This window comes from Cygnus olor, chromosome 6 (assembly GCF_009769625.2).
Source record: "Cygnus olor isolate bCygOlo1 chromosome 6, bCygOlo1.pri.v2, whole genome shotgun sequence".
In the NCBI taxonomy this organism is placed as follows: domain Eukaryota; kingdom Metazoa; phylum Chordata; class Aves; order Anseriformes; family Anatidae; genus Cygnus; species Cygnus olor.
Window position 1 is genome coordinate 18,551,807 of NC_049174.1, and position 19,447 is coordinate 18,571,253.

General features: G+C 44.1%; 1 protein-coding gene across 5 annotated transcripts in view; it reads right to left on the minus strand.

Annotated features, from left to right (window-relative positions):
* Positions 1–418: 418 nt before the first annotated feature.
* The window catches only part of MAP3K20 (mitogen-activated protein kinase kinase kinase 20), a 91,024-nt gene continuing 71,995 nt past the window's right edge, over positions 419–19,447 (minus strand). For all 5 annotated transcript variants that reach the window (XM_040561107.1, XM_040561106.1, XM_040561105.1 and 2 more), the window contains 6 exons: positions 18,850–18,912; positions 17,807–17,899; positions 8,028–8,144; positions 6,450–6,524; positions 5,224–5,374; positions 419–1,430 (listed from right to left, as the gene is read on the minus strand). In XM_040561107.1, the coding sequence (XP_040417041.1) occupies positions 757–1,430; positions 5,224–5,374; positions 6,450–6,524; positions 8,028–8,144; positions 17,807–17,899; positions 18,850–18,912 (1,173 nt within the window). In that variant the 3' untranslated portion in view covers positions 419–756. The remainder of the gene's footprint in view (positions 1,431–5,223; positions 5,375–6,449; positions 6,525–8,027; positions 8,145–17,806; positions 17,900–18,849; positions 18,913–19,447) is intronic.

The following is a 19,447-nucleotide window of genomic DNA, read 5'->3' on the forward strand; positions in this document are numbered from 1 at the left end:
CTCTTTTTTTTCAAAAACATAAAAACCTTTTTTTTTTCTCCTTCTGATTATGACAACTGTGTGTCACAGTGTCTGCTCTGTGGTGTCAGATACCTGATGTCTGGGTTTTAACAAAGAGAGAGGTGAGAAAACCCTGAAAGGGGATGACATGCTGGAAGTGGAGAAGTGAAGTTACTGGAGTGGACCTGAAGAAAAATCTCTGTGTTCCTGTTTCTTCTGATTATGATGGTCTGACAAAAATATTACCTCCTCCTATAGCCCTGGCAGAAGAAGATTGAATAAAGTATGTGGAAACTGTGCTCAGAGACAGGCTCAACATCAAGAGAAAGAAGCAAGGAGAGGGGAGAGGTAACAGCACAACTCCTTTTCTACAGAAGAAATGGAGAGCTTTTCATTATGGCACATGGCTGTGTCTTACTGATTTTATTATTGAAATAATAAGCAAATTAGTGCATATCCAGTCAGCTAAGAACATGAGCAGCTGAAGGGAGGCGAGGCAACCAGACTAAATTCATCAGTACTGGGAGAGAAGAGGTCCACCGTGCTGAGGGCAGGTGTGGCGGTTCCTCCCGTCTGCTGTCCGGCTCTGTGTGGCGCCGTGCAGCTGGCCGGCCCAGCGAGGTAGTGTCGTGGCTTCAGTGCAGTGCGCTGAGAGCTGGAGCACGTCGAGTAGAAGCACGTGTCGTCTCCCAGTTGAGCGTTCAGTGAAATGAGAGGGGAAGCTGGCTCTGTCATAGCTTGCAGCTGATGCCCCCCTCAGAACGTCCTCCGGCCCCGCCAGCTCCCCCTGGGCCTCTCTCTACCCGGCTTTCCAGTGCTCTGCCTGTAGGGTTTCCTCGTGTTCTGCACCTTTATCCACCCTCCCTCACTCACCCTGCCCTCCCCTTCGCCTCTCCTGGGCTCGCTCTCGCCCTGCAGGGGCATGCCCGGGATGGCCTTGGGCCAGGGGGGGTTGCGGGGATACCTGCGGTGGTCAGGGGCCGGGGGTGTTGAGGAGGTCCTGTAGGCCCTGCCTGAGGTCCTGGGGGGTACCGGGGAGCTCGTCCCGCTGTGCCGCCCATCAGAGGAGCTGCGGGAGTTGCCACTGTGAGAGGCATTCCTGGCCTTGCCCGTGGACCTGTCCCTCTCTGAAGCGGTGTCTGAGGCCGTGCTGGAGGTGCTGCTGCCCTTTGAGTTGAGGTGCAGATTTGACAGGTTTCTCATCAAACTGTGCGAGAGGGGAGAGGAGTTCCTGGAGTGGCTGATGGAGGTGAACTGGTAACTGACGGGACCACGCGTCCGCCTCACTGCGGCAGCGTAGGAGTCCTGGCTCCGAAGGTAGGGCAGGTACTGCGTCATGGAGGTCGGGCTGTGGGGGTGGCCGTGCTGGAGAGACATGGCCTTGGCTATCTGGTGCATGCGCAGCGTCTTCATCCACTGGCTGTCGATGCCTGGCATGGAAAGGAAAACAAAGTCATCTTTGTGCGAAGTGCTGGATAAACATGGTCTAGTTCATGTATGAGGTTAGGTAGGAGGTTTTCTCTCTCTGAGAACATCTACGTATCTCCAATCAACATTTCCCTCCCAGCCTTGTAGAAGATAATTCTAGTTTTGAGTATATTCAACATTATGGACTTTTAAAATACTAATTGATGCAGGTATATCTGATGCCCATGCAGATTATGGATTTTAGACTAGAAATACTCATTGGACCATCCATTTGGCTGCTCAGTTGGGTTTCTACTCCCAAGTGTCTCCCAGCATTTTTAACTCAAACAGGTTTTAAATATTTTTGCGATGTTCTTGGCAGCCTCTGCAGATTCCTCCTCAGCTTTCATAATAAAAGAGCCTGGAGACCTCCAGAACATGCATGGACTGGTACCTTCAGGTGCCAGCACCACTGTGGCATTGCCCTCCACCCAGCATCACTCCCAGACAGCACTGGCCATGCCATTCACAATGTGAACAGTGCAAACCGCTGCTGAAGTTCCCAGACTCACCTCCCCTCTCTCCATTTTCTCACCATGATAGCCAGAGCCATGTTGTTTGTTGTTATCACTGTGAATTCAGAAGTCAATCTACTTCACATACTTCACATAGTCAGGCCCAGCTGCACCCCACAGCCTCTATCCAGCTTCAGGCAGAAAATGTAGCTTATGTAATTTTGCTCTAGGGAGATTTGAATGATTTGTACTTAAAGATTACTAATATCATTCCTACAGGAAAGCATGGCCCTGGCAGCTTGCAGCAGGATAAACACAACCAAAATTTTATTATCCGCAGTAGAGGACTCCACCTCCTCTCTCACTTTTTGCTGGTCTCCAGAGGAAAGACCTCCTCCTCTGCCTACCACTGCAATGCTGCATCTGCCTGGGGAGTTTTGCAGGAGCTGCGTAGCAGCTCTGTCCTTGCTAGGTATTGCTCCTGGTTTCTTCCACTCCTCCTGTCCTCAGACTTTGCTGAAATCCCAAGAGATTTAAATCACTTTAACGTAACATCAAATATGTCAAAAGGAAAATGTCTTTCCTGCCGAAGTGCGACTGGGACACCACCACAGCAGAGCACATCAGCTGCACTTATAGATGAACCTGCTTTCACAAAAAGACCGGTGGGAATCAACTTCTCTATTCTTAAGCTCCTTGAAATTCATTGTTTCAAAAGAAACATGCATGCTGAAGTGTACTTTCTAGACATTGTCATCTCTGCCACTCCCCCATACCTTCCTACCAAGACTCTGGATGTAAAACACAGACCTCATAGATTTGGAAGCAGCTGGCTCAGGACTTAATTTTGGGTGTCTGTTTGCTACCAGCTCTCAGGTGACCACCACGTACCATTTGGGACCAGCACTAGCACAGTCCTGCATGAGCGTTTCCCTTTGGCACCCTCAGTCTCTGCTTCTTATGGCTGCCTGTGGTGCCTGGCCCAGAGAACAGCTGCCCAGCAGGGACTCCCAGTGTCACCTGTGGAACTGCCCCTTTCTTCAAGCCTCTCATGGGCTGGGGCTTCTCCCTCATATGGTCTCTGAGCCACCAACTCTGTACACTGAATTAAATGCTTCACACAGTATCCCACTGGGGTAGTGTCTTCATTGGTGGTTATTTTAGCCTCTTACACTGGTATTACCCTTACCTTTGTGCCTGGATTTGGTGGTGTTTTAAACCTGGGGTAGGTGGTCTGGTAAAGAAGACAGGCCAGAAGATTTGCTAGAGCTGAGGCACAGCTTTCACATTGGCTGGTAACCCATCTCCTCTGAACTGTGCCTATTCCCTTGGGTGCTGACAACCCATTAGTGACTTCGTGCAACTCCTCCAAGTGCCAGAGGGACAGACAAGCTCTCCCACCACTCGCCATAAAAAATGAAAGCAGCTTGGCTTACTGCAGCAGAGCCAACCTGTGAAGATACAACACCACACTTGGGTATGGCTGTATGGCTCATCACCCCAAAACTAGAGTTAACCTGGATGACCATAGCTAATCCGCAGTGAAGACGTACGTGTCTTTCAGGATATGCTCTGTTTCCCACCTGCATTTCAAAACAGTTGTGCTGCAAATAGATCAAGGTACAATTACTTAGGAATAAGAACACCCATTTTGTGTCTGCAGTCTAAACCACCAGCATGCAATTCATGAGGCCACTCTTCTACATGTGGCAATAGTGCTACATAATTGGAGAAATTCACCCTCTGCTGACTGCTATCTTGTTATAGCTCCTGTGCTGCCCCTCAGCTACCCCAGCTCAAACATTTCTACAGCACTGATGTGAACTGGATCACAAAAAAACCTGCTCTGGCTAGCAAAAATTTTTACAAAAAAAACAGCATCTTTAAGACGTGAAGAAGTTTTTCCAAAGTCCTATTCCAGAAGAAGCCAGAACTGGATAACAGTAAGTCAGGGCAGGCCCAAACAGGCAGGTTGAGTTGTGGAAAAAGAGTTCACTGGGAAGATTTTCACTCCTCGTTACAGCAGAGCTGGCCATCAGGAGGGCCTATGGGGTCTGCCAGGCTGGCAGCACTTAACAAAACAGCATAATATCTAGAGGGGGCTTCTTGTCCTCACCCCACATGCAGTTCTGAGGCTACAGCCTTGGTATATGTCCCTCCACTGCAAGAGTGCTGGCCGCAGCAAGAGTAGTCTGCATCCACCCAGTTCTTCCAGGAGGCACCCATATCCAAGCACATTTGTGCAAAGCTGCCTGCATGCTGGGTGGCCAAGAGCAGGAGGAAAGAGCTGACTGCAGTACTTCTGCTGTCTTTGGATTGCAGGGACAGAATGCCAGCATGCTCTTCATACAAAAGTTGCTGAAAGCACTGGCTTCCAAAATTTCCAAAAGGGCTATGGAAAACTCCATTCTTCCCAACAGATGGAGGGTAGAGACGTAAGAGATTGTCGTCTTTCCCAGCAGATGCTTTGCTGACATTCTGATCAAGAAACACATCTTCATCAAGGGCACAGCTACACAGATAATTACAGTATCCTATCTGTGCTCTCAGTCCAGTCCCAAAGCTGATATGAGTGCATCCATGCTGATAAGTCCTGCCTCGCTGGTGGACACATGGTGACAGCTTTGCACTGGTGCAGCCATATGGTCCTGAGCTGGAGCTGGATTGCACCACAGCAGCTCTGAGCATAGAACAACCAGCCTGCAAGACAGCAGGAGCCAAGCACCTTCCCTAGGGCCGCACAGCAGCGAGGGTACCGTTCCTATGCTGAAGTTTGTGCAGAGGAAGGGCATTTCTCTTGGGGCAAACATTTTGTCCAGTATTCAGATTAACTATTTCGACTAAAAGCTGGAGATTTTCATGTTCCCCAGGATTACTGATGTGTTGTATTTAAAGCTGCTTAATAATAGAAGACGTGAAGCATTTGGGGTTTGGAGAACAAGGATCTGTGCTGTTGATGTGCTACTGCAAGTGACTACAGCAGACCACGGATTTGTAACTAATTGCCATGGACTGCTTCCAGCATGCTTTCTATTGGAGCATGCAGGTCATCTCTCTTAAATCGCACTACGATATAAAACATGTTACTACCTAACATTTAGCCTTTAAGCTAAGTCATACATGCCAGGATGCTCCTGCACACATCTATGAGGACATCACAGGGACTATAAATCCAGCTGAAGCTACAGGATGGTGCTCTGCTGTTGGACCAGAATAACAGCATTGACTTTTTGCTGTTCTCCACATGTATGCTTTGCCCATGACAGCAATAAAGGTAGGCAGTTTGTTTGTAGTGACTTACTTGAGTCAGACCTGCTCCGTGAATGCCCCTCCGAGTTGGGGAGCGAGGTCTGTATCATGAGCTGTACTGCCTCGACCTCATCCTGCACTTTCACCTTGCTCCAGTGGATAGCTTGGACATGCCTGGTGGTTTTGGGAGCTCTAACGTCGCTCTGCTCAGGAAGGACACAACACACATGAGAACACAAGGCACAAGGACACAACAATGCACAACCCACTACGCTCTCCTAACAGGGAGCTTCCACTAGTGCCTGGGCAGCAGCAGCACTTTGAATATAGAGTTTGTTTTGCAAAATCACTTAGCCAGTTCTCATGTATTTTTAGCCTCTGAATAATTTTGGCTGGTATTTTATGATTATGCTAAAAATGTGGTAGTGAACAAGTATTTCAATTCACGTACAATGTGGAGGAAAGATCTGAAGGCCTTCCTCTACAAATACAAAAAAAAGTATTTTACTTGTCATATTAATGTGAACATCACATAGGCAGTGCTTGCTAAAAGAAGTAGCAGGTATTTTTGCACGGGAATCCTCCACATTTACTTTGCTGGAGTATCAAGTTCAATTACAGGCCTATGACTCCTGTGAGAAATTCCAGGCTCAAAGAACCTAGGGTTATTGTGGCAGCAACAGAAAACTGCTGTTCTTCATATCTGAGACAAGCCAAAAAGGTCCACGATTTCCCCATCTCTCCATCAGTGTTTGAATCCTTGCTCAGGACAGAGCTGGAATCTTGATTATTAGCCTCAGTGTGAACCACAGCATTGGTCTTCATAAAAACACTTTTATAAGTAACCACAAACTCTCTTTAAACAGGTTAATTTCTATCACAGTACATGGTTAAATTGTCTTCTGGATTTTATTATTTTATTTTACTCTTGACTTATCATTCTCTTTCTTCTCCTGTTGCTCCTCAGCTCTCCTAATTAGAACTTCACTGAAAGGGTAAAAAACACGGTTTCCAGGTAATGCAAGCACACTGACCGTCACACCTCAAGCAAAAGGAGTTTTTGTCCTTGAGAAAAAGAGCTGTTTCAGCCAGCTGCCTGAGGACATAGTCTCTGTAAACCTCTTTCAGCTTTTGCTCCAAACTTTAGATTTTACCATTAATTACAGGGTGATGAGACTTGATTATAGGATACAAAGGAGCCAGAGGATGCTATTTTCACATCTCCCATGTAGGTTTTATCTTGGATGAACATTTTTTTGTTTGTTTCTTAGCACTTACCTCATATGTAACAACATATTCTACAGACTGGTGTTCTTCTATCCCCACAATCCATTTCTCCATAACAAATGGGGGCTGAAAAAAACATGGTGAAAATTTTACAAGGTGCTTTTCTTCTCCTGACTTGTTGCTGAAACATCCCAAAGATATTTTCAACTTTTGCCATTTTTCAACCTTTTCCATATTGTTAACACCAATACTTTTTTCTTAAAATTTTATGAGACAAAGCAATATATTTTGAATTTTTTTTATTTCCTTGTTTACAAAAGGAAACTAAGAAGAGATTTCCACAGCTGACTGTAAATAAGACAACATGGAATATTTTTATGGTAAATCACGCTTTTTCATTTTTATGCATGCAATTTTTTTTTGTGGTAGACTTCCAGAGACCAGCAAGAACAAATACCTAAAGATTCTTGGAGATAGTCCCTGTCAGACAACAAAAATGTTGAAGCATGTTAAAAGTTAATCTTATTGTATCTGGTGATTGCTTTGTTTAACTTTAAGCCTTTTATTTTTTAATAAAATGTCCAGAATGGAAATTCTGAAAATTAAGCAGAAAGCTATCTTGCAATGAAATAATAACTACAATAAAATCGCAACAGTGAAGCTCCAGAAATCAATACCTATAACAATAGTACCAGCAAGAATTAAATATGAGAATTCTTTCTGCCAAAGACACATATTTTCATATTTTCCCTAAAATTCTGTTGAGAGTATGCTTTTTAGTTTTTCCTTCAGAAAACAAACAAACAAAATTTGGCAAAAAAAAACAAACACCACAGTTAAAAGCATTCAGTAGGGTTTTTTTGGTTTTGGTTTTGTTTTAAATCAGTGCACATTAGAGCAGCGTTCTAACTGGTAATCGAGCTGTATATTTTTTCATTTATTGCGTGAGCTATTATCAAGTGGAGCTTATTAATAAAAACAATCTATTAAAATAACAATAAACAGAATGTCCTGTGCATTAACAAAGCTTCCGTTGGTTATGGTAAAAGCAGTCTAAATGCTGGCTGGTAAATACTTACAGGCAGGTTCTGAAATAAGGTAAATGCCCAGTGACACTAAATTGCAGATGTTCAGGGCTGTACTGCCTGTGATCAACATGTTGATGGGTTTCAGTCTTTGGAACCCATCATTGCATGAAATAGGGAGTTTTAGAAGCATGTAAAAGTTCTAAAACCATGTCAGAAAAAAAAAAAAGAGAAAAAAACAGACATCACATGAAGTTTCAAACTGGAACATTTAAAACACTTTCTCTTCTTGAAAAGGAAAGTAATTTTTGAACATTCTGATCTTTAAAAGGGGTAATAAAATCAGAGGATATAACATGGAATTAAAACAAGAAAATATAAATTACTTCCTTCTCTTATTTTTCTATTGTTAGCATTATTGTCAGCTTAAAAGAGAACCAAAATACCTAGCTCCTATTATGATACAAATCTGTTTAAAATGTGCATTTTATTTAAAAGCTGTCAAGAGACTGAGCTTCCACAAGCACAAAAGTCGACTGCTGTGGTATTTTAATGTCTTTGTTTGAGATCTGTGAATTCGTGAAAGCTTTAAGGCTGTAAATACCTTTGTCATCTTTAAAATCTCTACATCAGGTAGGTTAGTGTTGAATGTCACATCTTTTATGTAGGTTATTGCAATTTCATCCCCGTCCATCTCCATGTACATTTTCCATTTACAATCCTATGAATAATAAAAAAAAAGAATGTTGGATTGTTAGAATAATAATAATAATAAAAACACAAAATGAAACAAAACCAAAAAACAAGACTAACCAAACCAAACCTAATCCTCTCCATACAGGAAAAAAAAAAAAAAAGGCAAGCAACATATATATATTTCAGGACATGCACTTTTCCAGTGAAAGTGTTGCTAGTGGAAAACCCTCTGTTTCTCTGGCTTGCTCCCTGCTGAGCTCACCCTGAGAGACAGTTTCCACGTTGGCAGGTATGAGGACGGTGGCACTTCACCCACCGGCGCAGACAGCCTGTTTGAGCAGGAGGTGGGAGCTCTGCACGCCCGCATGGCAGCGGGGGTACGGCGCACCCATGGGAGCCATCACCTGGCATCACAGCCAGAGCTGGCAGCCAGCCCTCGGGACATCTTCCTGGTGAACCTGGGAATGAAGGACCAGAGGGTCTGTGCAATGCCATTAAGACAGCTGCTGAAATAACGGGCAAGAGGATGAGCTGGTTGTTGCAGCGCAATTATTTCAGAACCCGAGTGCCCAGCGAGGCATGGAGCATCCTCAGCTCCCACTCACCTCCTGCAGCACTGTGAATAATAAGGGAGCTCAGCTTAGAAAATAAGTCTAACAGACCAAAGCAATGTCTTTAAGCAATCCCATGAGCTGAACATGGTGCCACCATCCAGCACTTTGCACAGGTCTGAGCCTGCAAGAGGTTGATGGCTCCAGCTGCATCCTGCAGTACATCTGGTGTGGGTTAAGCACTGGGACCAGGGGCCCTGCCCATGGCCAGGGAGGCTCCCGCTGGGGACAGCAGGCTCTGGGGACTGGGACCTGCTCAGCAGGTGCTTTTGGGATTTGATAGTGTCCACTGCACTGAGCTCCTCCAGAAATCAGTCCCCTGAGGGACAAGGGATGGCTGCAGTGAAGCAGAGCATCTCCATCTCTGTGCAGCCAGGCCGGGGACTGCCCTTCGCAGAGGCAGGAGCCCCTCCAGATGTGCCAGGGGTTCAGGAGGGTCCCATGTGTCGCTGGCCAGGTGGGTGCAATCTCAGCATTTGCGGGAGGCAGTCGTCTCCTTAATGCTACTCAAAAAATGCAAAAACTTCCAATGAGGACACAGATGGCCGCCTAGGGCCAAGGGCTGGCATAAGCAGTTATTTGCACACACAAACGTACAGCAGCCTAAGAGATATCCGTTTGTACATGCGATTATCTGCTAGTGTTTGCACGTGCATCTCTCATAAATGTAACGTAGGAGCTCAGCCCTCAGAAGTCTCAAAGCTTTCAATCAGGCATTGAATTGGCAATTCCAAGATAAAAGAAAACTGGAGTATAATCATTTCCGAACCGCAAAACAAATTATGCTTATGAAAGCATTTGGCCCTGTGTGTCCATCTGTCCCCATTGAAAGCTGCTGCATTTTATGAGGAGAGTGGATGTGCGGGTTGTTTTTTGCATCGCCCTGGCGAGCGGTGGGTACTGCAGTCCAGTGGTCAGGACAGTGGCCCAGGGCTCGGATGCACCAAGTTCAACTTCCAGTTCTGCCATCATTTTCCTGCACGACCTGATAAGGTGCTGAAGTCACTCTGTGCCTCCATTTCCTAACCACAGACCACATCACTTTGCATGTCCTTTTTCTGTCCTGCTGCTTTGGGTTGTGGGCTCCTCTGGGGTTATGCCTGTCTCTTCCCAGGTGAGTAGGTGCAGTATGCTGTGCTGGCCCTGACGTCAGCTGAAGACTGTACATGCTATGGGACTGAACAGCAACAGTGGAGCAAGCTGCCTTGGACTCCTCCTCACCTCTCAAACTGTGCTCCTCTTCCTGTCTGTGCTGTCCTCCTTGCCAGACTTTTGTGCAGGATTTCCTAAATTTGTGCTACCTGGATTCCCTACTGAAGACCTAAACTGAGGTTAGAGACAAGATGCTTGATGATATTTATAAGTTTCACAAAAACACCTCAGCCAAGTGAAGAACAAAACGTTGCCATAAAACACTACCAGTCACCTAATTCAGTGCATCTCCTGCTGTGAGCCAGCGCCAAGCACCAAGCACCAGAGCTGTCTGCTGCCTTGTGACAGGGCTCCCGCACCTTCACGGCTCGGGGTTTTGTGCTCCATACAGACCAAGTCTGGAAAATACAAGCTTGTTTCAATAAACCACGTAAATCAAACTCCCATCTTTAAAGACAAGGCTGACAGACTCTGTAAATACAGGGTCTGGCAGGCAGTGGGCACCTGCCAGTGCCCGGCCCCTTGCCGGATCAGCCATGCATGCAGGAGCCCTCTCCATGCGGTAACGAATCAGGCTGCCCCACGCAGCTGTGGATGCACAAGCCTTGCACAAATGCCGCCTTCCCCTGCTACAAGCCACAGCTTCAGAGGCAGAAACACGCTCACCCGTCCTTAAAATCCAGCCCCCAAACCTTCCATCCTCCTCGGAGTCCTCTCCAGGCATACCGCACAGATACTGAAAGAGCAAATGACAGCGCTAAGAGCTAAGTGCTGAGAGCACCCTGGTCACTTGAAAATGCGTGTCTCATTTTATTTGGGAAGGTTTTCACTCTGCATTATTGTAAAATAGTCAGCAGATTGGGGGGGGGGTGGATAAAAAGAAAAAGAAGAGAGAGAGGAGAGGCTGGCAGAAAAAAAGAAAGGATAGAAAAGAAAAAAGAAAAAAAGAGAGGGAAGGAAAAAAGGAAAAGGATGGAGAAAGAAACAAGCTTGGTGCCTTCAGAATCAAGATCCTTGGGAAATATCTAAGATAAGTAGTTGGCTACTTTTCTTATAAACTTATTTTGCTCAGCCACACAGGAAATAATGCTAGATATGTGACCACAAAATGGGACATATTTTCCTGTTTTCCGACTGATTTTTAGGTTCTTATTTAGCCATGAATAGGAGAGAGATGCTCAACCATATAAGCAAAAATTTGGCTAGAATAACCAAGAATATGTATTTCAAATCTTTGATGAATTGGAGCCAAAAGATTTCTTGGATCGAGAATACATTTAGTGCCAGACTTATATGGGAAAATAATTTGGAAATGGCTTATTCAAAATGTCTGGTTGATAAATATACATACACAAGGTGCTTCAAAGAGATTTCCCTGGATGTCTTGTAATTCAAATATCAAAGTACATCTCAATATTTACCTGTTCTATTTTGATTTAAATAATTTTAGCTTTTTATTTTTTTAAAAAATAGTTTCATAATTGAGAGGCACAACCAGTAAAACTCTGGGTGGAAAACATTTCTGAATAACATTTTGACAAAGCTACTAAATCAGCAGCCTCTGCAAATGACAGTGGTAGCAGAAAAGCAAATCACATACGTATTTTGAGCCACTTCTCATCTTCAAAACAGAAAATAAGAACACTTTAAAAATTAAGTCTCCTGCTTACTGCAGTGACGATACTCCTTTAACCCTGTATGTACTAATGTCTGTAACAAAAACTGAAAGGGAAATGAAAAAGCTCAGGCACAGTCTTTAAACAACAAACATGTCTCCTGCAACAGCAGCTTCAAACTACTGCTGGGGAGACACCTCATTTTCCAAGGAGGCCCAAGTCCAGGATTAATTTTAAAATCAGTGGTTGCAATAAACTTTTTTTTTTTTATGATTCAAGAAAAAACAGAAACGGCATTGTAGCAAGCAACTGGATATTAGAAGAAAAGTAAGATGTAACACAAGATGAAACAAATATGAAAAAAAAATGTTGGTCATGCTGGTACTAAAAGTAGTAGCATGTTGATTATTTAGGTCCCCAGAAGCTCCTTTACATTCTTAGCTATTATCTATCTCAGCTGCTGAAACCTGCTGTTTTAAAGGCATTAGAGTTGAACATCTAGTGACAGCACTTGGGTTATTTATCATTATGTATCACCCTGCTACACTATATTTTATTATTCTGGATTTAAAGGAAGATAACACAATTACGGTTAATTTGCTTCTCTTCTTTATATATATAGTGTCATGACCCACCACGGCTTTGTCCCATGAGATATTTTTAACCAAAAAGAAATCCACAAGAAACTCTCCCTAAAAATTCCATTAATAACCTCTTGTAGCGTGTATAGGTTGCAGGGTCTGGAACTAAGAATGTTTTAATCTCTTCAGCAAAACAATGTCTCATAATGATGTACAGGACTATTGCTGCACTGATGAAGAATCATACATAATTCAGCACCTTTCACTTGGCACCACTGTGATATCCTCATTAGCAGTGGCTCACAGTGGCTGTCAGATGGTGTCCATGCGAATGCAGGCATTATATTGTCTTTGAGATGTGCAGCTGCTTCCATGACACTGCCAGTATATAAAAACATGACGCCAGTTTGTTTTATTTAGTGCTAAACCTTCCAGTTTGTAAAAACAAGGCTGACACAGAGCCTGACATGAGGCAGTGAAAATAATTAGCTCTCATTTTCTCAGCCTCCTATTTCCTTCTCCCCGCTGTGTTCTCTTTCCACTAAACCACCACATGTCAGTCGAAATGGGAGGCAATTAGTGGGCTCATTTCAGTCCCCACAACTGTGCTGAAAAGAAAGTATTTATGATGGCACAATGAACAGCTGAAAGATTAAATAACATTTGCCTTTTGAAAAGAAAATGACTTCTAGCTAAATGGGCAATTTTTGATTATTCTCAAACAAGCTTAGAGTAGTTGGTTTTTAAAATACAAGAAAGGAAAATGAGTCATTTTTAGGTGAAAGAATCAAATAAAACTTGACACAGTAATGCAAATAACTGATGTTTTATTGCAAAATATGTAAATGTGTTATACCCTTAACAATGGCTCGTGTCTCAGGTCAGGGCAGGCTGTTGCCAGCCAGGCTCCAGCAAGACAAGGTGGCTCCGCCGCCGGTTTTGTTTCACTCGTGAGGAAGAGAAAAACAGGGGCGGAGGGGAGGCTTTGCGAGAGAGATGCTCTTACAACGTAAAGAAACAAAGCGAGCATGTGTTTATGTTGCCAGCTCGGCCTCCCAGAAAGCCTGAGCCCTTGCTCCTTGGCCAGGTAACAGGCCGCGGCAGGCTGGAGGCTGGCCTGAGGAGGCGCAGGGCCTTCCTCCTCCTCCGCACGCTGCCAGCGCAGCCGAAACACCTCACTGTGCCCTCAGGTAGCCATGTGGCTGGACTTAAAATGTGGACATGTGGAAAACACGGGGCTCTTTGGTGACCACCACGCATGTCACTTCCAGCCCTGTCCTCCTGCGGGGCAGTTCCCACTTAGCACAGGGGTAAACATGCCAGAGTGGAGCAGGCGCTGTGGCCCCACCGACATGGGGCTGCCTCCATGTATGCCCTCGTGCAGACACAGAGCCTGGCCCAGGAAACCCCTCTGAAAGAACGCACATGGAGCTCAGGCAGCCCACACTAAATGTCTGACACTGCCACTGATCCACTGCCGGTGGACTACATTAACAGCAGTTACTCTTGATGGTTATGTTTAAATATGGCTGTGGTGTTATTTTACAGCTTAGGGTTTTTTTTGTTGTTGTTTTGTTTTTTCCTTAAGAAAGTATTTACCACTTTACTGACTACTTATTAGAGTCTGAGCAAACCTATGAGAATGGCACACAAACACAGCCACTGTGCTGCTTGCATTGACTCAGCCTTTAGTATTGAGTGCCCTGAGGTTTAATGAGAGACAGGCTCTGGATGATGAGGTTTTGAGGTAAGGTTAAATAAGCCCACGCTAGGAAGTCAAGTTACTTGCAAATATCTTGAGAAGGATGGGTCAGATAAAGACAGTACGATATAACTGAAAAATAACAAAACTGAAATTTAAAATTTTAGACCTAGGCCACTGCTTTACTTTTACCAGGTTTGTAACGTGCCAAGTACCTTAGCAAACTAAACCAGTGACATTATACCACATCTGTCTGAACTAGGAATTAGTTTTAAGAAAGTAAATAAAGGTTTTATCAGTATCGGCACGGTGGGTGGGTGGAGAGGACGAAACAGTAGAAATGGCCTCAAACACCTGAAATTACAGGCCAGATACAACTATTTTAGTACTGTTTTGTCCTGTAGTGCCACATTTTGCAAGTCCATGTTTCTCCACATGAAGAGTTGGTCAAAACTTTCTCTATGAAGTAGCTTTAATATTATATGCACTTTTGCACTACACATTTAAATAGCAGCATTAAACAGCATTAAAATATATCCCCATCTGGATATTTGAAGCTAGAAAATAGTTCACACAGCGGATGTTTTGATGAGGCTCTGCTCCTTACCTTGTCAAATGGAGGGAGAGGGGAAAAATAAGGCAAAAATGGTGAGCCAATTTCAAGGCTTTGTGTTTGGATGTAGGTCAGATTGTGCCACACTCAGTAAAAATGAAAACATTCAAAGGCATGGTGAAATCTGCCTTTCTGAGGACCAAAAATAAAGAATGCATCAACGGGAGACAAAAAGACTGTGAACCATCCTTCTTAAGGTTGGATGATTCATCAGTGTGGAGCCGACACAGCTCAGACACCTTTCCCTGATTGGGAAATTTTAATGAGCCACCTAGGATGAGAAAGCCATTGAAAATTCCCTCTGCAGTTCTGCGAATCAGCTCAAGCCACAATTGCCAGGGTTTGTTTTTTACCCTCTTTGGTATCTTGGAGTTAATTGGTCCCCCCCTTTTTTTTTTTAATTTGTGGAATAAAAATTCTTACAAAATGCCTAAAGCTATCACCTTTCAGCTCAGTGGGAACTGTCTATGGAAAGGTCATTAAAAGGAAGTAAATGGAAGTAACCACATAACTTGAACTACAAGAGTTGGAAGAGAAACCTCTAAAAACCAGGTTAGCTTTGCAGCACTCACTCCTGATGCATTCAGAGAGCACAAAGGTCAACCAAGCTTTCATCACCTCCAAAGATGCAGCTAAAAAGGGAAGGAAACTGTAATGAAATGACTGCATCTATCAGCTAGTGGAAACCAACATAATCCCACTAGCAGATGCAGTTTAAATTAGATAACAAATCTGCAGATGGTAAAGTTGCATACTGGGAAGTCAGTGTTTCCTTTAGCCTACAATGACTTGTGGGAGCTCAGCCCAGGGGAACAGGGCAGAGCCAGCCAGGGGAGAAACCCCCCCAGAGCCAGCCATTCCCCTGCACAGTCCCTTCCTGCTTGCTGCACCCACTCCAGCTGAGCCGAACAACCTCTCCTGGTACACACAGCTCTAGCAGTCCACACATTACCTGGGGAACACACATCCTCCACTTGTAACCCAGATTGAGCTTATTGCCTCTTTTTACTCATGGCTGAAACAGGAGATATGCTTCTTAGGTAGGCAGCCTGTTACAGGGGCTGATTAGGGCAAAGTTCCTTCGAGAAAATCATTTTTAAATTGATGTAGGCCAGCTTTTTAGCTGCAAAGATGGTGGAAAGTATGATCCCAAGTGTTTCTGCTGACCTAGTTTTACATGAATAGGCACCACTCTTATAAAAAATGGGACAGTAAAAGAAGTTGAAACCCTTCAATCATGATACTGGTATCCCCAGTATCTCCATTTCACTACAAATCTGGGTGATGGCAGCAGTAGTTGCTTTAAAGCAGCCTCTAGGGGAGCTAGAAGATTGTATCCAGGGATTTTCAAAGAAGCAAGGTAGCCAAATTTTGTATATTCTACCTACCACAGCATGCTTTGTTAATGTTACATTTAATGTGCTGCTCACTCAAACTACCTTGCTCGCACTGGCCACAGCAGCCTTCCTGAAAGCTCGCTTGGTTGTTCCTCTCATTCCAGACCACTTTTAAAAACTGGCTTCACTTCAATATCTAAGACAGGCATGGGTTTTTAAACAGACCATGGAAAAAAGTTTGCAGCCCAGACAACCTCAGGTGACAAACAGCACGCTCCCTGGAGCTGCAGCAGGGACGGCATCACCGAGCGGGGTGGATGCCAGTGCACATGCCTGCAGGGAGAGCTGCTTCCTTGGGAAGGGGCAGAACTGCACAGGGAGCAGAGAGCTCCAATAAGGAGGTCCTGGGGAAGACAGAAGCAAAAGAAAGCAAACAAAAAATAACAACTGAAAAAAGTGCCCTCCTTCAGCTTGTCATTTGGGCTTTCAAAAACCTGCAAAAAAAAAAACAACCATCAGCTAGCCCCTTTCTCTATTAACGATTTAGCTTCTGTCCCATAGACTTTGGAACACTGCTTCATGTACAAATTTTGCTATCACAGCTAAAATATCTGCTTGTCCTCAAACTCAGTAGGCACGACTGCAACCTGAATTTCTCTAAAACTCTCAGAGGTCTGTTCACTCCTCTTTTCGCTCTTTCCTGGGGCAGACTGCCCACCCTCCTGTGCTAAGGCTCACAGCCCATATTGGAAATACAAGGGAGACACAAGGTACTGCATGGCCTTTTTGCTTCTGGTGAAGTTGCACATGGGAGGGAAAGATGGACGCCTACATAACAGCAGCTGTAAAGCATCATAAAGTACATGCATTTGAGAACACTGACAAAGTCTAAGTCATTCACATAGTGATAAAGAAAATTTTCATAGGAAAAAAGTGCTCAAGATAAAAGAAACAAACAAAAAAAAGGAAATCTCCAGACAAAAAGCAAAATGCTTTTTTCAAATTGATGAAATGATATCAGTATGAGTCCAAGTTCCTACTAAGTACAAACCTAAATGCTTTCTCTGCAAGCACCACCAAGTACAGAAATCAAGAGACTTCTGCAAACAATATGCCCTGAAAGCAAAGCAGTCAGATAACACAAGATGAAAAGTCAGCCACCCACAAGTTTGGGATGGACACACAATGCAGATTTGTCAAATACAAAAGGAAACAAATCCTGCTGTCACAACCCCTGACTCTAACTCAGAAATACTTTGCACACCGTTTCCACATAGATGATTAATTCTAAAACCCTTGAACTCAGAGTCTGTGGCAGGCTGGATAAAGAAAATGAAAGGCACAGGATAATCCTCACTTTCGAGAACATGGTAGAAATGCTTTGTGGGAACATCTGGGGTTGTCAACACTCCCCTTACACAGGGTGCAATGAGAGGTACTTGAACCAACGTGGCATGGAGCTAGGACTTTGTTTGGATATGGCATGCTGGACCCCTGCACAGGAGTTTTGCTGTCTGCAGTGGGCTGCACCTTGCTTGGTGCTGCGAGGGAAGAGAGGCACTAGCGGTACCTGTCCTCCCCAGCCAGCAGCTAAGCATGCCACGCATTTTCCTCTCTTCCTGGTCACAGAACAAGACACCACCTTTCTGCCAAGACAAAACTAATGCATGTCCACTGACATCAGGCATGTGCCATAGCCCAACTGTCCCTCATCATTAACCTCCTCCATTTGCAATAGGCTCTTCTGCTTAAATGGATTGTTACTAAACACCCGTTGGGATAAAGGGAACAAACCCAAAGCCCGAATTACAAAAATGACAGTTAGAGAAATTGTTCATAAGGAAACAAAAGCTTTCACTCAAAGCTTTCTGCAGCACTATGCTCTTCCTAGCTCACTCTCAAGCATGTTTGCCCATCACTGGCTCAGCCCTACTTGCTACCTTGACATTAGTTCAGCATATTCCAACACAAGAAGCCTCTTGCAGCAGGTAATTTTTTTTTGCATCCAGAAGAAACGGGACACCCTGGGTAGTGACTAAAAAGATAGCCAAGCTGATCCAACATGCCCAGCTTACCTTTGGACCATTTCCTGGCTTTAAGTGGTAGCCAAAAACAAGTTCGAGATTCACTACTTTCTCTATGTTTTCTTCAGCATCACCTGCAGAGTCCTGCCAAAACAAGGTAAAGTGAGAGCTTATGGCTACCCCAGACCTCCAGGAAGCAGAAACAAAGCCTTTTGTGGGAGCAGGGGTTTGCCTTTCTGACGTTACAAGCCTGCCAGGTAGCATGAGGAGCCACCACTCTGCCCCTATCACACCTGGGAGGTGCTGGGTGGTCCCTGCTCCTCATCAAGCCGCTCCTCAGCAGCATAATGCCATGGTGGCCACCTTCACTGGAATTACAGCCAGCATGGCATGGCAGTGACATCCAGGCTTTCATTTTCCCCTTTGGGGAACAGTGTTTCACTTTATGTAAATTTGCCTTAAGTGGATTTCACTCTATAGCTCTGCAATAAATCATGACTAAAAATGCTCCTTTAGGCTTCGGAATCTAGAATTGCTTGATTAGCTCCCAGAATTAAATCAGGCAAATATCTGCTCCAGCAACCCCGAAGTTCCCAAACATTCCCTCCCTTTGCTATAGCTCTTGTTAGGAAGATCAGAAAACCAACAGGTTAGCACATGGCTAGCCAGACGTTACAAATAATTCTTCTCCCTTGCAACATCAATAAACTGAGGAATGATGGGCTCATTCCTCAGAGGTCTGCCTTTCTTTGGAGGTGAGCAGTCAGCAGGACTTGTTCAAGGGAATGGCTCTTAGAAGTAATTTCTGATTAATGACATTAAAGGAATTGCAACCAGCAGACTTTTAATTTAGAAGCACTGGTTCCATGACAAAATCTTGGAGCCTCATTGAAAACAAATTCTAGTATTATGCCACTTGTTCTGATGAGACCCATTGCTGCTGTTGACCCTCCACATTTGTCAAAGCAGTGACGGACCCACTATGTGAGAGGCTGCCTCGCCCTCCAGCCAACGGCAGGAAAGTTGAGACATGAGAACAGTAAAATATTTATACCAACATGAGAAGCACTTCTTATATAAACAATCAGACTTACCTTAATTAATGGTGGAAAATGAAACAGATTTAGGTAGTCGTGGGTTAACTTCTCAATCGCAGTCTATAAAAAAAAAGAACACAACAAAATCAGATGAGCATTATTCAGTATTGTATTAATACCACAAATACCAGCACAAACAACAGGGCAGTTCAGCATACACTGTGCTTTTCATTGTAGATACATTAGGGCATGTGAGAGCAGTTTAAAATACAGCTCTGCTCTGGAAACTGTCTCGCTAGATTGACCCCATTTCACATTCAGAGTCAGATCTGCTTAATCAGAAAAAGAGATGTTTGGGACGCTGTTTTGGTTGTTTTTATTTATGCTCAGTCAACCCAGGAAGCTGAAATCTTTCATTCTGGGCATTATTGACTTTATTAAGTTTCAATAATTTTCCCTGTAGGAAATGCAAATTAAAGATATCAGTAATGGTGTGTGCTATGGAAAAACAGCTGATGAGCAAAAGGGGAATAAATCTCTGTGACTTACAGAGACAAAGCTAAATTTGCAGGATTAGCAATTAGGATAGAAGTATCTCTTTACTAGTAAATTGTGGTATAAACTCATTGAGACTCAACGGAATCCCAGATGCTGC